General features: G+C 54.1%; 1 protein-coding gene across 2 annotated transcripts in view; it reads left to right on the forward strand.

The window, feature by feature from the left end:
• The first annotated feature begins 4,769 nt into the window (after positions 1 to 4,769).
• Positions 4,770 to 18,435, forward strand: part of PSTPIP1 (proline-serine-threonine phosphatase interacting protein 1) — a 36,392-nt gene continuing 22,726 nt past the window's right edge. Inside the window, exon 1 of one of the 2 annotated variants that reach the window (XM_010955214.3) lies at positions 4,770 to 5,321. In XM_010955214.3, coding sequence (XP_010953516.1) covers positions 5,286 to 5,321 — 36 coding nt within the window. In that variant the 5' untranslated portion in view covers positions 4,770 to 5,285. The remainder of the gene's footprint in view (positions 5,322 to 18,435) is intronic. The other variant, XM_010955213.3, reaches the window with a different exon arrangement.

Raw genomic sequence — 18,435 nt, forward strand, 5'->3', positions numbered from 1 at the left:
TCTGCTGCAGATCCTCCCTCTCCTTGCACCACCGCCGTCCTGCCACTCAGCACATTTTCCCCCTGGGCCACCTCCCCCACCGGACAAACGGGAACTGTACCTTGTTTGTTTCCATGTCCCCAGACAGTAAATGCTGGTGGGTGCACTGCAGTGGGGTTAGTTCCATTCCAAGGCAGGGTAGCTGGGGTTGAGAGTGGGACCCCAGTGGACGTGTGCCTCTGGCCACCTGGAAGGACTCTGCAGGCCATCTCCCCAGCAGTGGACCATGCTGGTTGGGTACAGGAGCATTCCATTTCAGCCATGGGGTGGGTGGGCACCGCACAGCCGGTCCAGCATCATGGCAGTGCGTTCTGCTCCTCCAGGAAGGAAGGGGATACATGTGTCACTGGCCTGCCAGCAGATAATATTAAGACGGCTTGTTAGCAAGGGACAAAACGTATATCCCTTGGACCAGTGGTGATACTATTTCCAAATGAAATTCATGGTAAGGGACTCCTGGATTGCTAATGTCACCAAGGAGCTGTGAGATGCTCCTTCTCTACAGCCCCTTCCCCTTTCTAGGAGGCCCCAAGCTATTTCTCGAGATTCTTCCCATGTGAGATGAGGCTGAAGGGTAGTGTGGGGCCAGGTCATTCAGGACCTATAGGCTATGGCAGGACAAAGACCAATGTTCTGAAAGCAATGGGAAGTCATAACAAGAGGAAGGTACACGAGTAGATTTGGGTCTAAAAATGTCACCCCACTGCATGGAGAACAGACTGTAGCGAGCAGGGCTGGCTACAGGGATGTGCATCTTGAAATTCTTGATAATACTATCTTTGAACTTTTGTTTTGTAAGTGACATCTGGTGGGGCAAAGGCGCATGCATTAAGGACTTGAAGCCTCAACTCAGATGCAGTCCTGCCTCCTGCCACCTCCCCTGATGGATTCTCCGCTTTCCCCTCCCCACTCCTGCCTAGCAACCCCTGCCACCTTCTGCCCCCAGCAGGGACCTGGTGCAGGTGTGAGGAGGCTCAGGGTTGCCTGGTGGCTTCTCGTGGCGGTAGCTGTCTCAGCCTTGGGCTGACAGAACCATTACACACTCAGCAGGGTGAGTCTCTCTCTCACTTCTGACCTAGGTACCTAGGGCATCCTGGCAAGAGTTTGCAATACTCTTGGGAATTGCCATCCACCATGGGAAAGGGAGATGCCTGGCTCGATTTCCCTGCCCCCAGCAGGGAATGCAGGCTGGTGGCTAGCAGGAAGGGAAACCCAGCAGCTGGTAGGTTTCCTACTGACAGGAGTCAAGAGATGGAGGGTGCTTGCCCCACAAGTATTCCCATGCCCGGGGGCATGTTACCTTAAATAGCAAACAAAGCACCAAGACAGGTTGAGAGAACTTGGGAAGGAAAAGGCTTTATATTTTAGACCCGTTAACAGCAATTTTCCCCTTGCTTTTTTAATCAGAGGTCCCACATTTTCATTTTGCTTTGATGCTGCAAATTATATAGCTGGTCCAGGGAGAGAGCACTCAATGAGATCAAGCATGTAAAAGACACGCCGGCCTGCAGGCGGTAATCCTCCTGAATGCCGGCTAGTAGTATTGTCATTGTTACTTGGTCCAAAAGGATGGATGATGTGGTCTCTGGAGCTGAACCCTGCCAGGGGGCTGGCTGTGACCATCAGTGTCATAAAAACTAATTTTACATTTTGTTCTCAATTCTTGGACCTACTACTTCTTGAGTTCTTCATGTAGGTGTGTTCAAACGCCATGCAAAACAGGACAGGGCTCTGCCCGCACACGGAGCTCTTCCTTAAAAAGGGAGCAACAGCCTGAAACACAGCTGCCCCGACCTCAAGGCAAACTGTGTTTTGAAGCAAATGTGATTGTGATTTTCAGGACTGGATTTCCCTCCCTAGGGGTTGGTGATGGAGGGAGGCCTGAGAGCAATTCCCTTTTCTGAGGGGTGCTCAGATGTCTCCGTCCAGCTCCTCCCCTCCCTGATGTCCCGCTGATTCATCCCCTCCCCTCTGCTTGCCCATCTAGGCCTCGTCCTTCTCTCAGACTTATTGCAACACCCTCTTCTGGTCTTACCCTCTCTAAGTCACTTCCCATCTGGAGAGACCTTTCTGGAACCTGTCCATGGGCCCTTCAGAGCAGAGACCAGGTCTGTGTCCTCTCTGAGCACCAGTCCCAGGAGTTGGTCCCCAGCAGTGTTTGTGGACCCCACTGAGAGAAGACTGGGTGGTCACATTGGTTGGCTCCCAACATCCCTAACACCCCAATCAAGAGATCTCCCTCCCGAGGTCAGTGATGGTGATGTGGGAGCATGTGACTCACTTCTGGCCAGTGAGACTCAAAGGGCAGTCCCCTGGGAGACTTGAGTGAGGAAGACTCTGCTGGAAATGTGACACAAGGGGAGGGGTCCCTTTTCTTCCTCTGGATGAGGCTGTGTCTGGACTTGGAGACCAGAGCTGTTGCAGCTGGGGGAGGGAGAGAGTAAATGAGGAAAATCACAGAGAAACTGAGCTGGGGCCCTAACGTACTTCACCTGGAGTCCACGCTGCCTCCGGACCCTTTGTGTGGGCAATGAGGTGCCTCGTCCATGTCAGACCTTCTGGTTTTATGTTCCCGGTAGCCAAGGCATCCTCAGTGGGTGCAAATAAAGTGAACTTGGAAGATCATGTGCCGGGGCTGGACTCTCACCCGATAGCACCACCAGCCCCGACAGCCTCCTGGACTCAGCTTTTCCAGCTACAGATCAGGGTGAGGGGATCTGGAGGCGGGCCTGAGAAAGGAGGGATGAAACCCAGTGTGAAGAGAGGGCTGTTGATAACAGACACCTGTGGAGGTTAAGCCATGGGCTTTAGGCACTAGACAGACCTGGGCCTGAAGCCCGAGCTTCCACTTAGTGGCTGTGAGGCCTTGGGTGAGTCACTTAAACTCTTTAATCCTTAGTTTGCTCCTCTGTAAAGTGAGGGTGATGATAATGTGCACCCTGCAGGCCGGGGTGAGGACTGAGGCAGTCCATGTACAGCACTTAATGATGCCCCCAGTGCTCAGCTCCAAAGCCAAGCTGGCTATTCTGGTGGCCAAGCCTTGGGAGCTGCACGGCAGGGGGTGCTGGGGAAGGCGGAGGAGGACCTCTCTGCAGCAGAGAACTTGAGTCTCTTTACATGTCCTATTACTTCCTTCCCCAATTGCTTCAGCCTGCAGCCAGCATGGCCATCTTCTGCCCTGGCTGGATCAGAGCCGCTGGGACAGGAAGGCCTGGGGTGTGGGAGCCTTGGGGGATGGGAGGATTTGCTCAGGGAAGGAAGATCAAAGAAGGCATGCCTGGAGGGAGGCTGGGAGCAGAGGGGCAAAGGTGTGGAGGTAGGAGAGGGTGGCTCTGGGGAGAGGGAAGAGGCCGGTTGTGAGGGGGTTGGGGGGAGGCAGAGGAGAGAGCCTGGCTGTGAAGTTTCCTGCCAATGATAGGGTAAGGGTCTTCAATTAACAGAAGGTTTCTAGTCTGCCTCCAGATCTAGAAGCATCACTCCATTTGGTAGAGGGTAAAGTCGAGCCCAGGGAGGCTGAGTTGCTGCTGTCAGAGGTGGTGATGCCATTGGGATGAGGTGCAGCCTTGGCTTAAGGGTTCAAGCTGATAATTACACCATGATCTGCCTTCAGCCGCAAGCAACAGAACATCCAACGGGGGTGCCTTTAGTGCTGAAGATGTTTATGAGCTGGACTCCAAGGATTCTGGAGGTAGAGGGCTCCTGGGGCAGCCCCAGTACTCTGCAGCTCTCCTGATGTGTTCCCTCCGGGGCAGTGATTTCAGGAGCTGGGTGTGCCCCATCTCTCACCCTGGGCTCGCATAACTGGCACCTGGGAGCTCAGCTCTTTTCTGCGGCAGCTCTCATCTGTCTAATCACCGCAGTCAATGGTAAGGGAGGCATTGCCGAGGGTGGTGATTTGTGGACGAGCCTGATTCATCCCTTCTTGCCAGATGGGCTCAGGCCCCCCTGCCGGCATCTTCTGCTGAGTGGACGGGCCCTGGCTCCTCAAGGCTGTCTGGGGCTCCAGCCCAGGGCCCTTCCCAAGGTGACGGCAGACAGCATCCTGGCACCTCCCCCACCAAAACCAGAAATTCCAGTAATGTTCTCAACACTGTGTCTTTTCCAGAGACTAAGGGTGACAGATGGGGAAACTGAGGCTCGGAGAGTTGGAGGATCAATTAAGGTCCCTGTGACATGGAGGGCCCAGACAAAACAGAACCTGGGGCCTCAGCCTGGGTTTTCAAACTCCTGTGTTTATGTGTTTGTAATCCTGTCTCTCTTGGGCCAACCACCTTCTTCCAGCCTGAAGACTCCGTCTTCGGAGGGGGCCTTCCTGCCCCTGAGTGTCTCATCTGGAGACTTGATGGGGTGGCCGTGGCCCTGAGACTCTTCTCCTTCAGCTAGTTACCTGCTCACCCCACCCCTGTGCTCCCATGACCTCCAGGCCCAACTATGTCTACTCCCAAACCGTGAACTCCTTGAGGGCAGGGCGTGGATTGGGGTGATGCACACCCGGAGTCTGATGATGTCCCAGGCTTGGGTGAGCCTCTCCTGCCCCTGAATGGTCACTGGTGAGGAGTGGAGAGTCTGGCCTGACTGGGGTGGGGCAGGGGTGGTGGGCGACCACACCTGGCTTCCTGCCCCACTCCTTGCCCAGTTTCAGCAGGTCACAGGCTCCCTAAGTTTGTGGCCTCTGAGGATGGCCAGGAAGGGGGCAAGTGGAGGCGAGAAGCAGGGTGGCAGGTGGCAGGCGGGGCTGCACAGGGGGGCCCAGAGGCTCCACTTCCTGTGAGGCGACAGCCCTGCAGCCTGCCCCGGGGAGGTTGCACAAACCTTCCTGTGGAAGGCCTCGGGCTGCCTGCCCGGTGGCGTGTGCCCCAGCCTGCCTCTCCCGCTGGCCGCTGCCTCGGCCCCGGGGCTGGCACCCCTGCTCTCTCCGCTGCAGCCTGGTCTGTGTCGTCCATCTCCGTGGGGCTGGCAAGGGGCCGGGCCGGACACTGGGACCCGCCCTCCCATCATTGGGCACCACTCCTTCCTCATTTTGCTGCTGATTCTAGCCCCAAGCAAAACAGGTTGAGCCTTTTTCCTCCCTCCGGCAGCTTGTCTCTGGCTTACGGCTGCCTTCTGAGACGCCGCAGACGGCGCCGGCTGGGGAGGGGGGCCCTGGGCCAGCCCTGCCGGGACTGGGACGGTGCGCCTGGCTCCTGGCCCTCGTTCAGCCCTGTCTGTGGCAGGAGAGCAAGCTTTGCCGTGGCAGTCGCCTGAGGATGATGCCCCAGCTTCAGTTCAAAGATGCCTTTTGGGTGAGTGAAGACAGCTGTGGATTTGAACAAGTGGGGTGAGCCCCGGGGAGGCTGGGGAAGCTGACATTTCCCTGGGGCATTTGGTGGGGGTGCGGCTCCAAGAGGGGGGGTTCTCTCCTAAAAACAGTGGTTGATTTTTGGTCTTCATTGTCATGGAGGTGACCTGGGCTGCTTCTGAGTTGAAAGAGCAAGGGGGCCCTCAGTCTGGGGTACTGATTTCTCTGCAAACTTCAACACAGTGAGAGAGAGGTCTTCTGTGCTCTCAGGGCTGATTTTTCCCCCCGAGAGACCTTCTCCCCACAGCAGAATCTTTTTAGGAGCATCTGATAGATGGTGGAGCTTGAGGAGTTCATGTGAGGCAAAGGAGGGAGGGGGTCACAGATCTGGGGACCAGACAAACTTGAATTTGGATCTTGGCTTTGCTGTCTAAAGGCTGGACAAGTCATTTTACCTCTCTGAGCTTCATTTTCCTCCATCTCTATAGTGGTGGTAAATATTAATAAACATAGCAACTGAATGGGAGGACTAAACAAGGTGAACTGACCTATCCAAGCCCCCCAGCCCCGTGCGGGCGCGCCAAATGGGACCCCTCCTCCCTTCACCCAACCCCTCTTCCTTGTAGAACTTAGGAGTCCTTCGAGGAGGCAACAGGGCTAGGCAATTCCTTGCTCGCTTTCTTAAATTCAGCACACGTGTAAATGAAGTCTTTGCCTCTGTGAAACCCCGGCGCCCAGCCGGCGCATGGGAGTGAAACTACTGGGCCCAGGCCACGCAGCCTGCGAGCCCGGTTGAGACCCCTGTTCCCGCCAGCGTTTTCCCAGCTGTCTCAACCCTCTTCTCTACTCCTGAAACTCTTGCTGTCCCCAGTGGCTCACGGGGAAAAGCTGAGACCTCTCTGGTTGAAGCTGGGGGATGTGGCTGTCGTGAAGCCTGCCCTGAGCCCCCCTGGCTCTTTTCTCGGTCAGCACAGCCTCAGCTGACAGCTGGGCCCTTTCCTGGGGCTTCCAGCCAAGAGGACGAAAGCTAATGAGCCAGGTCTTCCTTCCTTTCCACGCCACGCTCTGCTTGGGGCTCCTGGCCAGCATGAGTGGCTCGTTTCCCGCTTGCTCTGACCGCACAGTGGGCAGGTGGCCTGCAGAGGACACCTTGTGCCTCTCTGGGCCTCCATTTCCCCATCGCTACAAAGAGGGGGTGGGGCCAGCCCAGAGAAGCCAAGGGAGGCAGACCAGGCTTGGCCCATTCCAAGCACCAGGTTGGCAGCTGGAGCCCCACTCGAGGGGCAGGTGCTTGCAGTGGGGTGAGACAGTGAGTCAGCACATCACCTGGAGTACAAAATTGGGTCAAGGATGGAGCCTGAAAATCCTAACCCAAGGCAGGCCAGGACGCCTTATCTCAGCTCCAGGACAGCTGTCCCAGCCCAGGGCCCCTGCGTCCACCTTCCCTAGGACAGAGCTGGCCAAGGAGCAGCCCTAAGGCAGAATCCTGACAGCAGGGGATGGTACACGAAGGAGCAGGGTGTGGTAGCAGCAGCAAGATCGCAGCCCACCTGTGGCAGCTTCCTGCGCGGCACCCCGCCCACGCCCAGTGCTTGCCCCACCTCTGAGCTGCCGCGGGCTTCGAGGACGGCAGGGGCCTCCTCTCCTCCGCTGCTCGCTCCCTGGGCCTGGGAGGAGGGTGCCGCTTCCCTAAGGAAGGCTGGAGCAGAGGTGGGGAGAAGTGGCCAGTGGGACCCTCTCACACTGAGCCTGGGCAGAGGTCCCAGAAAGTCAGGGTCAGCATCACTGCCTCCAGGGCTCTGAATTCTAACACGTCTCCCGGACACTCAGCCTGGCCCAGCCCATAAGGACAACGAATAGTCACTGAGCACTAAAGGTGTGCTGTGTTCAGGGCTGTGTGTCTCTCACTCATTCAAACCGAGGAAGTAGATATGCTGCTGTTATCCTATTGTTCGCAGGAGGAGGCTGAGGCACAGAGAGGCTAAGTCACTTGCCCAAGGTCACAAGGCTGGCATGAAACCGCATTGGCCCCAGGGTCTGAGCTCCCACCCGGTCCTTCAGCACCCCTCTATCAACACTGACAATCTCTGGGTCTTCGGGCCACGTTAGTGAAGGAGGGAAAAATTCTGTCCTCCCCACCTCCCAGAGAAGTAAGATGATCAGATGAGGTCGACAGAGGTCTTTTGAAGCCCAATTTTCTGACAAATCTGTAAAATGGAAAAGACATAATGATCTAAATGCCCCACGTGGGAGCGTTAGGGACAGGGCCCAGCCTCCCCCTCCCGCAGCCCACACAATGCCATTGAACCCTGCAGCTTGGCAGCACACTGTTTGAAAATGGCTAGTCTTCAGTGGGAGGAAGCCCCTGAACTAGAAGGCTCGTATCTCTACCACAGCACTGCAGTTACCTGGCAACCTCAACCGTCCAGAACACAGGTGACAGCCAGCCCTGTTTCCGGTGCCAGCTCATTGTAAGGAGGGAAACAAAAGTGGTTTCTGAGGAGCTAAGAGCTTGCATTAACGCTTGCATCCTTTACTCATATGAGATGCCCCGTAACTTTTAGTTATGACCTATGAACTCTGATTTTACCCACAATTTTAACAAGCTTGGCCATGTGGTTTTTTAACCTCTAGATGCAGCCAATAGTAGGGATCTACATGGAATCTGATGTACAGGTGGTAACTGACAGGTATTGGTGGACCTGAACTGTTAGAGGTAGCTTGCCTGATAGCAAGAGGGGAGACAAAAAAAAAAAAAAAAAAAAAAGCTAAAAAGCAGAGCGGTTCAGAGTGGTGGGAACAGTCAGCGCGGGAGCTGGCCAGTCCTGTCCCTCAGTAAGCCTATATTTGCAATTTTGTCAGTGTGGCCACACGGTCTGTATTTATAGCCTGCCTTTATCTTCGTCAGAACAGTCATATGCAGGCTGCTGTGGGAGTGAGGCGGGGGCAGGCCAGCCACAGGGGGAGAGAAGGATAATTTGATTTCTGTTCTACACACAGAGTGATAAAAGAGCATCACGGCTTTGCAGGAAGTTTGTGGCTGAGCCTCAGCGCAGGGCCTGTCAGTGAGACAAGACTGAGGCTGAGAACACCAGGTGCCTGAGCTGAAAGGGCCTTCGAGCTCATATAACTTGACTCAGCACCAAGCCAGAGGGGCACAGAGGCCCAGAGGATGCAGGGTTCCGCCCTTCTCCAGTACACACAGCTTTCCTTGCCAGTGGCTCTGCTCCCAGCAGGAGCCAAAGTGGGTTGCAAGAAACACCTGTCTGCATCCTCAGCTCTGGGCTGGCACGTGGGGTCTGTGTTCAGGCAATGTCTATAGGGTAAGTGACCAAACAGTGAATGCCTCCATGGTCGCACTGCCTTCCTGAATCCGTCTTCTCCTTCATTTCACTTTAGTTGCATTCTACAAAAATTTGTGGAGCAGGGTTCTCTACCAGGTGGTCTGAACTGAGCCTCTGAGCCTCACTCCCACATCCAATCAGATGAATGAGACTGTCTTGCCCTTGAGGAAGTCACATCCAGTGCTGGAGACTGAGGTTCCCTGATGACGGGGCCGGGCGTGGGGTACACCCAGAGAGATGCTCAGAGCTGCACCTTCCCCTCTCACTGCCTCCCAGACCTGTTATCCGTCCGTCTTTGCAAGGAAGTCACTGGATATTACTTTATAAGAGGGAAAATTGAGTTCTGGACCAGGTTTTATTGAGGTTTACAACCTGTCCCTTTTAGGCTTGTTAAAAGGAAGAGTAAGAGCCATAAATACTACCTCTCACACCGCACTCCCTTTGGGCCGGGGGGCCGTCAAGGGAGATGGAAAGAACAGGCCTGAGCTCTCCCTGTGACCTGAGGTCTCATCTCTCCCCTTTGACGCTGGGCTCCAGCTTCATCCTGAAACCTCTGTGCCAAGCTGGGAGGAGCTGAGCTCCCCAATAGACAGAGGACAGAAGGAGGTACCACTTGCCTGGGTCAGGAGAATGACTCACCAGAGACAGAAGGGGCTGAGGCTGGGCCCGCCCCTCCCCCATGCGTTAGATCAGCTACCTCTTCCCCTTCCCAGATCTGACACTTTGAGGTTCCCCATTGAGGAGGCTGCAGAGCATGAGACTGAGAGGGACCTCCCTCTTTTCAGCAGAACTCTGTTTTGAATATGCGTGGATGTGGGTGTGAGTTTCTTGTCTTCAAAACACTGTTGTTAATGACTGCATGGTCCTCCAGCTCGAGGCTTTGGTAGACATGCTGTGATTTATTTATCCAACCCCCTGTTGTTGGACATTCAGGTTCCTGCCAATTATTTAGTATTCTGGACAGTGATGCAATGGAAAGGTCTTTGTGTATCCAGGTTTTGCGTTTGAGGACTACTTTTTTGGGTAACTTCCCCAAAGAGAAGGCATTCCTGGGTGGGAGTGGGGCCAGTTCTCTGGCACTTGGCACTAGCAGCTGCTTTGAGACCCCTCATAGTCCTCTGGCTGGGGGGAGCATTTTCATGCAGGAAGGAGGGAGCAGGGTGGCCTGGAAGGGGCTGGGAGGGCTGGACCCCAACCCCACTTGGACTTTGTGGGCGCACTTGCAGCATGGAAGGCCCCTGTAGCCTTGAAGGCCGAGGAGGGTGTCCTCCAGAACAACAGGGGATTGTAGAGGTGGGAGGCGGGAAAGGGAGTCCCTGGCTGTCGGAAGGAATGAGGATGGACTCTCTATACTGGTTGCAAAGCTCTTTAAGATGTAGTGTTTTGTATAAAAAGCACAGAGCCAAACAGTGTGTCTGGAATATGACCTGTTGTGAAAATTTAGGGAGATAAGCGTTTATATTGGTGTAGGCTTGTGTTAACGAAGAGCATCTCTGGGGTGAGGCACAGAGAACTAATTAAAGTGATGACCTTGGAGGGGAGCGAGAGAAAAGATTGATCGGTGGCAGAGCTGGGTGGCAGGCAGTGTGTTCACTGTGCTCTTTTTTCTGGCGTTTGATTTTCGAACCATGTAAATGTGTTACCTATTGAAAAATTAAATTACACAATCAAAAATGATAAAGGGGAAATTTATTTCCTATTCTGTGAAGATTTTTTTCTGAGTCCGAGCTACTTACGTCATCCCCAGAGGAGCAGTGGCAATGCCTGTTTGTTCAGCGCCTGTTTTGCACCAGGCATTATGACAGTCACTCCACGCGTGTCCCCAAACCCACCCTGCAGGGAAGGACTTGCCAGTGTCCTCCTATTCCCAGCACGGAGGCATGCGCAGGTCAGGGGCCTAGTTCATGACCACATGTCCAGGGCAGAGCAGGGAAACCCACCTAGGTCTGTCAGGCCCCAGCACATCCTGCCCCGGAATCCAGGGAGACTGGCAAGTTGTTAGTTCAATTCTAATTCCTGTAGGGTGAAAGGGTGGCTCCCTATATGTTAGTGTTGGTTTCCATGGTTTGGAAAGTCAGGTGATATTTCTCTCCATAATTTTCTGCGTGATCACAGATTATGGATGCCATTAAAAGGAAAATATTTAAAAACAAAATGAAGCAATTCCTGTTTTCAAGGCTGAGATGGTGTTTTTAGGCAACATTTGTGGTTCGAGAGCATTAATTCTTCCACAGACTCTGTGCACTTTGTGGTACGTGTGCCCCCTGGGACCTGAGAACTTGGTCCCTCTGCGCCCAGTCCGCAGGATGCGGCCAGTTGTCTGACGGTGACAGGGGGCTGCAGAGCTTCGTGGTTGTGTCTGCTCTGCTTTTGCGATGCCTGCAGATGCTCGCCTGTAGGATTTCCTGGCTGTAGTGCCCTGGGTCAAGAACAGAACCCACACCTTTGATTTTATTCTTGGTGGGAGACAAGATCTGCTTCTCAGTGACCCTCTTTGTACTCCAGTTCCCAGGAGCTCAGGGACTTTTCCTGGCTGCTGCCCGCACTACACACAGCTGGGGCGCCAGCTCCTGGAGAGGGAAGGCCCTGCTTGGACTTGGAAGGGCAGGTGGGGATTTGGGAAGTGGCAGGAGGGGAAAGGGCACTCCAGGTGGAAGGTCTGGCTCAGACAAGGGGAAGGGGAAGTAGGCACAGAGGGCTTGGAACATGGTTTCCTGGCCCAGAGGACTGTGTGGGGTGACTGGTAGGAAGGGAAGGCCCCAGCTGGGTTGTGAAAGGTCTTGGCCAGCCTTGAGTGGAGGCAGAGATGCTTTCTTCCTTTTTTCACCCTCTCCAGTGATGGGATGTTTCCATTCATGCAAAAGGGCCTGGAGGCCACAAGCTGTGGGTGGGATACCTGCCCACCTGCCTTGCCCAGAGCCTGGCTGAAGCTACAAACCACATGATGGAGGGAACTTGTTGTAGAAACTGAAACTGTCTCATTTCCAGCAAGAGAGAGTGGTACCCTGTGCCCTTGGGGCTGCCCTGTCAGGGCTCCCTGCGGGGTTACCTCCAGAAGGTCCCTCAGTCACAGGCTTAGTCACTTCCTGTCCTCTAGGCTCAGAAGGGGTCAGGCCTCTTTGAAGCTTCCCCTATCCTCCACCCTCACTTGCTGGGAGGGGCTTGGAGAATCCTTTCCCTTCTCTGAACCTCAGTTTCCTCATCTGTAGGATGTCAGAGCAATTCTCACCTAAGAGACAGTCTTTGAAGGTGCAGAGGTTCAAGGCTCTGCTAAGGGGCCACATTCTGCTGCTCTGCATCGGGAGTTAGCAGACCAGGGACCGATCTCGAGGGATCCAAGCTTCTAATTGGATAGGCACCTACATGGTGAGCCCCCTATGTGGGTCCTTCTAGTCCCAGAATGCCTCCCCAACTCTGTTCACCATTGCATATGAAATTCCACCATTAGAGAGTCATTCCTATGGCTTCGAGTGCAATGAGGAAATAGCACCCGGGTCATAGAGGGGATGTGGGCCTGGGGGTGCCACCCAGATGGACTCTGTGGCTGCCGGGCTACGCCTGGGTCAGAGAGCCTTTGGCGTTGATGGGAACGTGTGGTATTTTGCTGAGACCTGGCACCCTCAACAGCGGGTGACAGAGCAGGCAGGCGAGTGACAGCCCCTTCCACTGGTGTTGACAGGCCACCCACTATTGGGCAATAGGAAGTGTCCACCAGAGCTCCAGAACACACCAGGGTGGGGATGGGGCAGCCGGATGGGATCAGGGCTTCCCAACTGCAGAAAAAGTGAGCAGAAGCTGAGCCATACTGGGGAGGAAGAGACGGGGCGACGGGCTGAGTCGGGAGAGCGCTGGACATGCTCGAGGGGCAAGGAGGCCTGTGTGGCCAGGGCAGAGTGACGAGGACGGACAGCAGTTGGAGATAAGATCAGAAATGTGAGCTGGATCTTATAGGACTGTAGTTCTCAAAAATCCCAGTTCCCGGGCCGTGGCCCCTGTCAATTACATGCAGATCTCGAGGTCGGGGAGCGGTGTTTTCAAAGTTCTCCAGTGTTTCCAAAGCGCAGCCTGGGCTGAGAACCATTGGCGTGGATGTCGGGTGGTGCAGGATGCATTGCCGTTGCTGGTCAGGGCATCTGTCTGGCTTGTATCAGTTATGTGACCTCATTTGACTCACTTGTGAATGAGTAGAGGGTAGAGGTTTGTTGTTTATTTAAGTCTTTTAATCTTATACTTTTTTGTGGTAAATACGTGTAACATAAAATTTGCCATTTTTAAGTGTGCAATTAAGTGGCATCAGTACTTTCATAATGTTGTACAACCATCTTTCCAGAACTTTTTCATCATCCGAAACAGAAATTCTGTACCCCTTGAATAACTCCCTGTCTCCTCCTCTCATCTCCTACTCCACCTGCTGTCTCTGTGAATCTGCCTCTGCTGCGGACCACATCTAAGGAGAATCGGACAATATTTGTCCTTTTTCCACAAATAGGGTCAAATAAGGTCTGTAAGTCTCATCTGTGTTTTACCATATATCAGAACTTCGTTTCTTTTTATGGCTGAATAATATTTCATCTTGTGTATATACCTCATTTTGTTTATCCATTCATCTTTTATTGGGTTCTTGGGTTGTTTCTTCCTTTTGAGTATTGTGAACGATGCTGCTATGAACATGGTTTGAATCTCTGCTTTCAGTTCTTTTGGGTACATACCTAGGAGTGGATCATATGGTAATACTATGTTTAGCATGTTGAATAACTGCTAAACTCTTCCCATCAAAAATGCACAAGGATGCTGATAACTCCACATCTTTGCCAACACTTGTTATTTTCTGTTTTTTTCCCCCCACAACCACAGCCATCCTAATAGGCATGAACTGATATCGTACTGGGGTTTTGATTTGTATTTCCCTAATGACGAAAGATGTTGAGCATCTTCGTATATGCTTATTGGCCATTTGTATTTCTAATTTAGAGAAATGTCTATTTCTTTGCCTACTTTTGAATTGGGTTGTTTGTCCTTTTGCTGATCAGTTGTAAGAGTTCTTTGTATATTCTGGATATTAATCCTTTATCATATATGTGATTTGCAAATATTTTCTGCCAATCTGTGGATAGTCTTTCCACTCGCTCGATATTGTCTTTCAATGCACAAGAAGTTTTTCATTTTGATAAAGTCTAACTTAGCTATTTTTTTCTTTTGTTGTCTGTACTTTTGGTGTCATATTCAAGAAGTCAGCGCCAAATCCAATGTCTTGAAACTTTTCTCCTATGTTTTAAGAGTTTTACAGTTTTACAGAACCCTTTTTGCTCTCCTTTTTTATTTCCTTTCCTGGTTTACTTTTATTACTATGCACTAATCACCCAGGCCCCCACCTTCCAGGAGCTCATTAAGCGTCAGGGCGCCCTTTGTCGGGCTCCTACATATGTTGTTCCTTTTAGTCCCCAGAGGCCCTGGGAGGTGGGCGGTATGTTCACACTCATTTTACAGAGGAGGGAATCTGTGCACAGGGGGTGAGGTAACACTGTCTGTGTGCATGGGACTGGGTGGGACTAGAACCCAGTGCCTGAGCTCTTCCCCCACCCTCGCCGCGACCTGGACTTCCTCCTGGGAGGTGTTCCCATGGGGCATCCCCTGGCAGGTGTGGAAGGGGTGATACTTGGGGAAGGGGATGTGCAGGGACACCTCCCGGACCACTGGTCCCAGTCCCCAGTCCCTTGCTGGTCACTCACAAGCTAGAGCCCATGCAGTGAGGAGCCCTGTGTGGCTGATCACGTGCAGGGGATGGTCAGTGCCTGTCCCTGTCGGCGGGCTCAGCATCTCTTCGGGCTCAGGGTTCTGAGGCGGCTCAGCTCCCTCCTTCCCTCCATCAACCAACCTTCCCCACTTGTCCTCACCCTGGGCCACTGGCATCTGCCTCCTGCCCCGCCCACTGCTGGATCCGAGCAACCCCCTCTGCCGGATCAGCTTGGTGGCAGAGCTACAGAGGAGCTGTGTGACCTGGGCAGGCCCCTCACCTTGCTGAGCCTCAGTGGCTCACCTGTGACATGGGTCAGTGAGTGTGCAGTCCTGACATTGCAGGCTTCTCTGAGAATTAGAGGCATCTAGAACTCTGGCCTCGAGCTGTCAACATCCCACCCATCCTGCTCTCTTCCCCTGAACTTGGAACCTGGCTCTGGTTCCGCATCCCTGCTGGGAAGTTCCCCCAACTTGCTCTGCCTGACTCAGGGCTCTCCCCATCTGGCCTCAGGCTACCTCTTCAGACCCCTTGCTGCTGCCTTTCCACCGGGCGGCTAGCCACTCACAGCTCTGAGCATCAGACTTCACTCTCCTAAACCCGAGGGGCTCACCCTGACCTCCAGGCCTCTGCCTAGACTTGTGTTCACTCCCTGCCCTGCCCCTTGTGCTAACTTCTGCGCGTTTTGGTTTCACAAAGCAGGAGGAAGAAGTAAGGGACCGAGCTGGGCCTTTAAGACTTGAGAGAGTGGAGGGGAAGTGATCAGTACTTCACAGAAATGGGGAGGGAGTGCGGTAAAGGAAGCCTTTCCTTCCTGCGATGGAGGAGGCCTATTTAAAACGGCAAAGTCGGAAGCCAGGCACGCCCACACAACTGCTTTTGGAGCCTGGACAACTTACGTAACCCCTCGTATCCTCCTATGGTCACTATCGCTCAGATAAGAGGCCCCCCGCATGCACAACGGTCCCCTTCTGGGGCTTGCGTTGTTCCCCGCCCCCCACGCCCAGCTATGTCGGATTCTCGGGAGCCCCTGCACATTTTCAGGGCTCTGACAGAGCCCCCAGCTGAAGGGGAGGGCTGCAGAGTGACCATCAGCCACCTTCAGGTCCCCAGCTGGGCCCCAGGTCAAGGGCCCAGACACCTCAGGGGCCCAGCCAGCGGGACTGACCAGGCGAGGGGCCCTGTGAGGCCCGGGGGGGGGGGGCGCAGACTGGGGCTCAGTGGAGAACTAGAGCCCCCTGGACATGCATTTCTGGTCCCAGTCTCCTGTCAGCCCAGCAGAACCCAGAGTAGCTAATCTAACCACATGCAATGTGCTTCTTGTTCTTTCAAAGTAAAAGTCTGCCTTCTTGGCTCTCTCCCTGACACCTATCCTGGGCCATCTTAGAAAAGCTGTAAATCACCCCACATTTATCTGCTTATGAATCCTTGCTTCGGGGACACCTAGACCCAGAACACCTGGTTCAGCACATTGTCTGAGGCCCGGGTCCTCTCTGTGGAATCCCTAACCTGCTTACAGACCCTGGCAGTGGGGTGCTCTCCCCACATCAAAGCAGCTCACCTGTGTTCCATATCTGGGGCCACTTGGGCTCTTGGAAAGCCATTCCTTGTACACATCTGGAGTTGGCCTCTCTGTCTCTACCCCCATGAGTCCTGGCTGAGCCTCTGGGGACACGAGCCACAGACGCTCCCTCTGCTCCTGATAACCCACAAAGGTCTGCTAGTGACTGCATTCCTCAACGGTTCCTCAGAGCTGTGGCTTGGGACCCTCTCTTTACCCACCCCTCCTCCTGGGGTGCTCTGGGTAAGCAACCAGCTTGTTCATCGAAGTCTCTTGTCATCCATCCATGCGTGCATCCATTCGTCCATCCATCCAAGCTGTATGTGGATGTTTGGTCCTTTGCTTTTCCTCAGTTTATCCACCAGTGATGGTGGAGATGAGCCCCACTGTGGGGTAATAGCTATGATCTGTGGAAAGAGCCCACCTGCTACTCATTGACTTATCCTCTCTGAGCCTCAGTTTCCTTATCTGTACAATGGTGTTAAAGTCTGGCTTATTTAAAGGGGCTGGGTAATGAGTCATTGAATTACAAGCAAATGGTCTTCTCCATGGGGCAGCTTAGGAGCCAGCTGTCATGAAGCCACGTCCAGCTCAGGGAGGGCCTCCTATTTGCTGAGCGTGGCTGTGCAGACACTGGGCACTGGGCACCTGCAGGCAAACAGACCCACGTTCTGCCTTCAAGGGGGCTGCCTTCTCCAGAGCTCAGTGCCCACTACCTTGTGTGTATCCCAGTAGTTTGGTTTCTCAGGCCACAGCAGACAAGCAACAGTAGAGCAGTGGCTAGGAAACAAGCCACACCAGGCACGCTGGCCGCAGAGGTCCCTGCTGTTAAGCTGCAGTGAGAAAGGAGAGGGCCAAGCAGCCTGTGCGCTGTGCGGCCTGTAACCGTTGTTCAAGATCTGCATCCTTGGCTTCTGGGGCTTCCTGAGATGGAGGGAGCGAGTCCAGTCTCCCTGTTGTCTCCTCTCCCACCAATAAAAGATGATTTAAAAAGTTAAAAAAAAAAAAAGAAAAAGAAAAAGAGCCTATCCACCTAAGAACATGTCAGTCTTTAGGAAGGTTCTTGACAAGAATGCTTAACATTTTACAGAATGGCTTCTCGACTTGGTAGGCTGCAAACTGGAAACTTAATTTTTTTTCTTCCACCTTCCAAAGCCACTGGTAGTTCTCTTGTCCTAACCGCTGGGCATGTTGGAGTGTTTCTGTTCCTTTTCAGGTCTCAGTTTCTTGAGTTCAACCTAATATCAGAATCTCACTCTCTTGTTCAGTTGAAAGCTTCCCGGTCTCCCCGCTTCGCCTGTGATGGGAAGCCTATGATGGGGGGTCTCTGCACCTGCCGTGCTCTCCCCTCCCCTGCTGCTTCTGAGGTCTCCATCCTCTGGTGCGGTCAGTAGCTGTAAACAGGTGAAACGTCTTCGTCCTCTGGTGATGGTGCAGCAGGTGGCAGAGGCCCACAGGTCAACTCTTCCTCTTGTGGCTACCTCGGTGGGATCTGGCCTGGGAGAGCTGAGCTCAAATCCCAGCTGTGCCCTACAGGCCCCTGGCAGGTTAGATCACCTCTCTGGGTTCCGTTTTTCTCACCTCTAAAGTGTGGGTAATGATCCTGAGCCCCGTTCCCGCTCAGGGCAAGCTGTGACCTTGTGTTCACTCCTCCTGTGTACATTACTTCCTTGAATTCTCAGATCAACCCTAGGTGGTGGAAACAATGAGGGAAGGAGAGGCTGAGAATGACCAGGTCCACAGGTGGCGTGTGAATCTGTATCTGGCCTGCTGAACTCTGTCCAGTCTCTCAGACAGGCCTGGGCCCCCAGCCCCTGGCTTAGCAGCCAGTCTTCCCTGATGGGGCTGTGCCCTAGTGGGATGGGCTGTAGGGCCAGGAGTGGCTGGCCTCTGCCCTCACCTCCTCGATGAAGAAACCAGGTCCCAAGAAGGGAAGTGGCTTGCTCAGGTTCCTGGTCTCTGTGGTCTAGCCCATGGAGCCACCAAGAGTGGTATGGGTACGAAAAGGGAGAAGTGGCAGTGGGCACAAAGGCTGCTTCTCTGCGCACCCAGTGGGGCCACAGCAGGGCCTGGTCTGTGGCTCACGCCCAGAGCACCCAGAGAAGGGAGCAGGTGGGCTGCCCCTGGGCAGGACCGGGCGCCCAGGTTTCCCCTGCACAGCCTGGAGGCTGAGGCAGGGGTGCTCTTTGTCTCTTTGTCCTGTCAGAGCTCTCCTGAGCACCTCCTCCTGCAGCTCTGATCTGGCCCCTCCGAGGGGAAAGGGAGGCCCAGAGTGGCCATACAGCGTGGATGGCAAGGCCTGGGGTCCTACATCTGGCTTGAGAGGTGTCTCCCAAAGGAGGGGTCTGCACCTGCCTGCCACCTGGCACCCTACCCCAGGGTGGGTTGCCCTAGGTGCCACATGGCGGGGGCGGGGCTTCGGGCTGCTTGCTGGCTCCCAGCCCCACGTCTGCAGAGCCAGCCCCACCCTTCTCCAGGG

This window comes from Camelus bactrianus, chromosome 27, assembly GCF_048773025.1.
Source record: "Camelus bactrianus isolate YW-2024 breed Bactrian camel chromosome 27, ASM4877302v1, whole genome shotgun sequence".
In the NCBI taxonomy this organism is placed as follows: Eukaryota; Metazoa; Chordata; class Mammalia; order Artiodactyla; family Camelidae; genus Camelus; species Camelus bactrianus.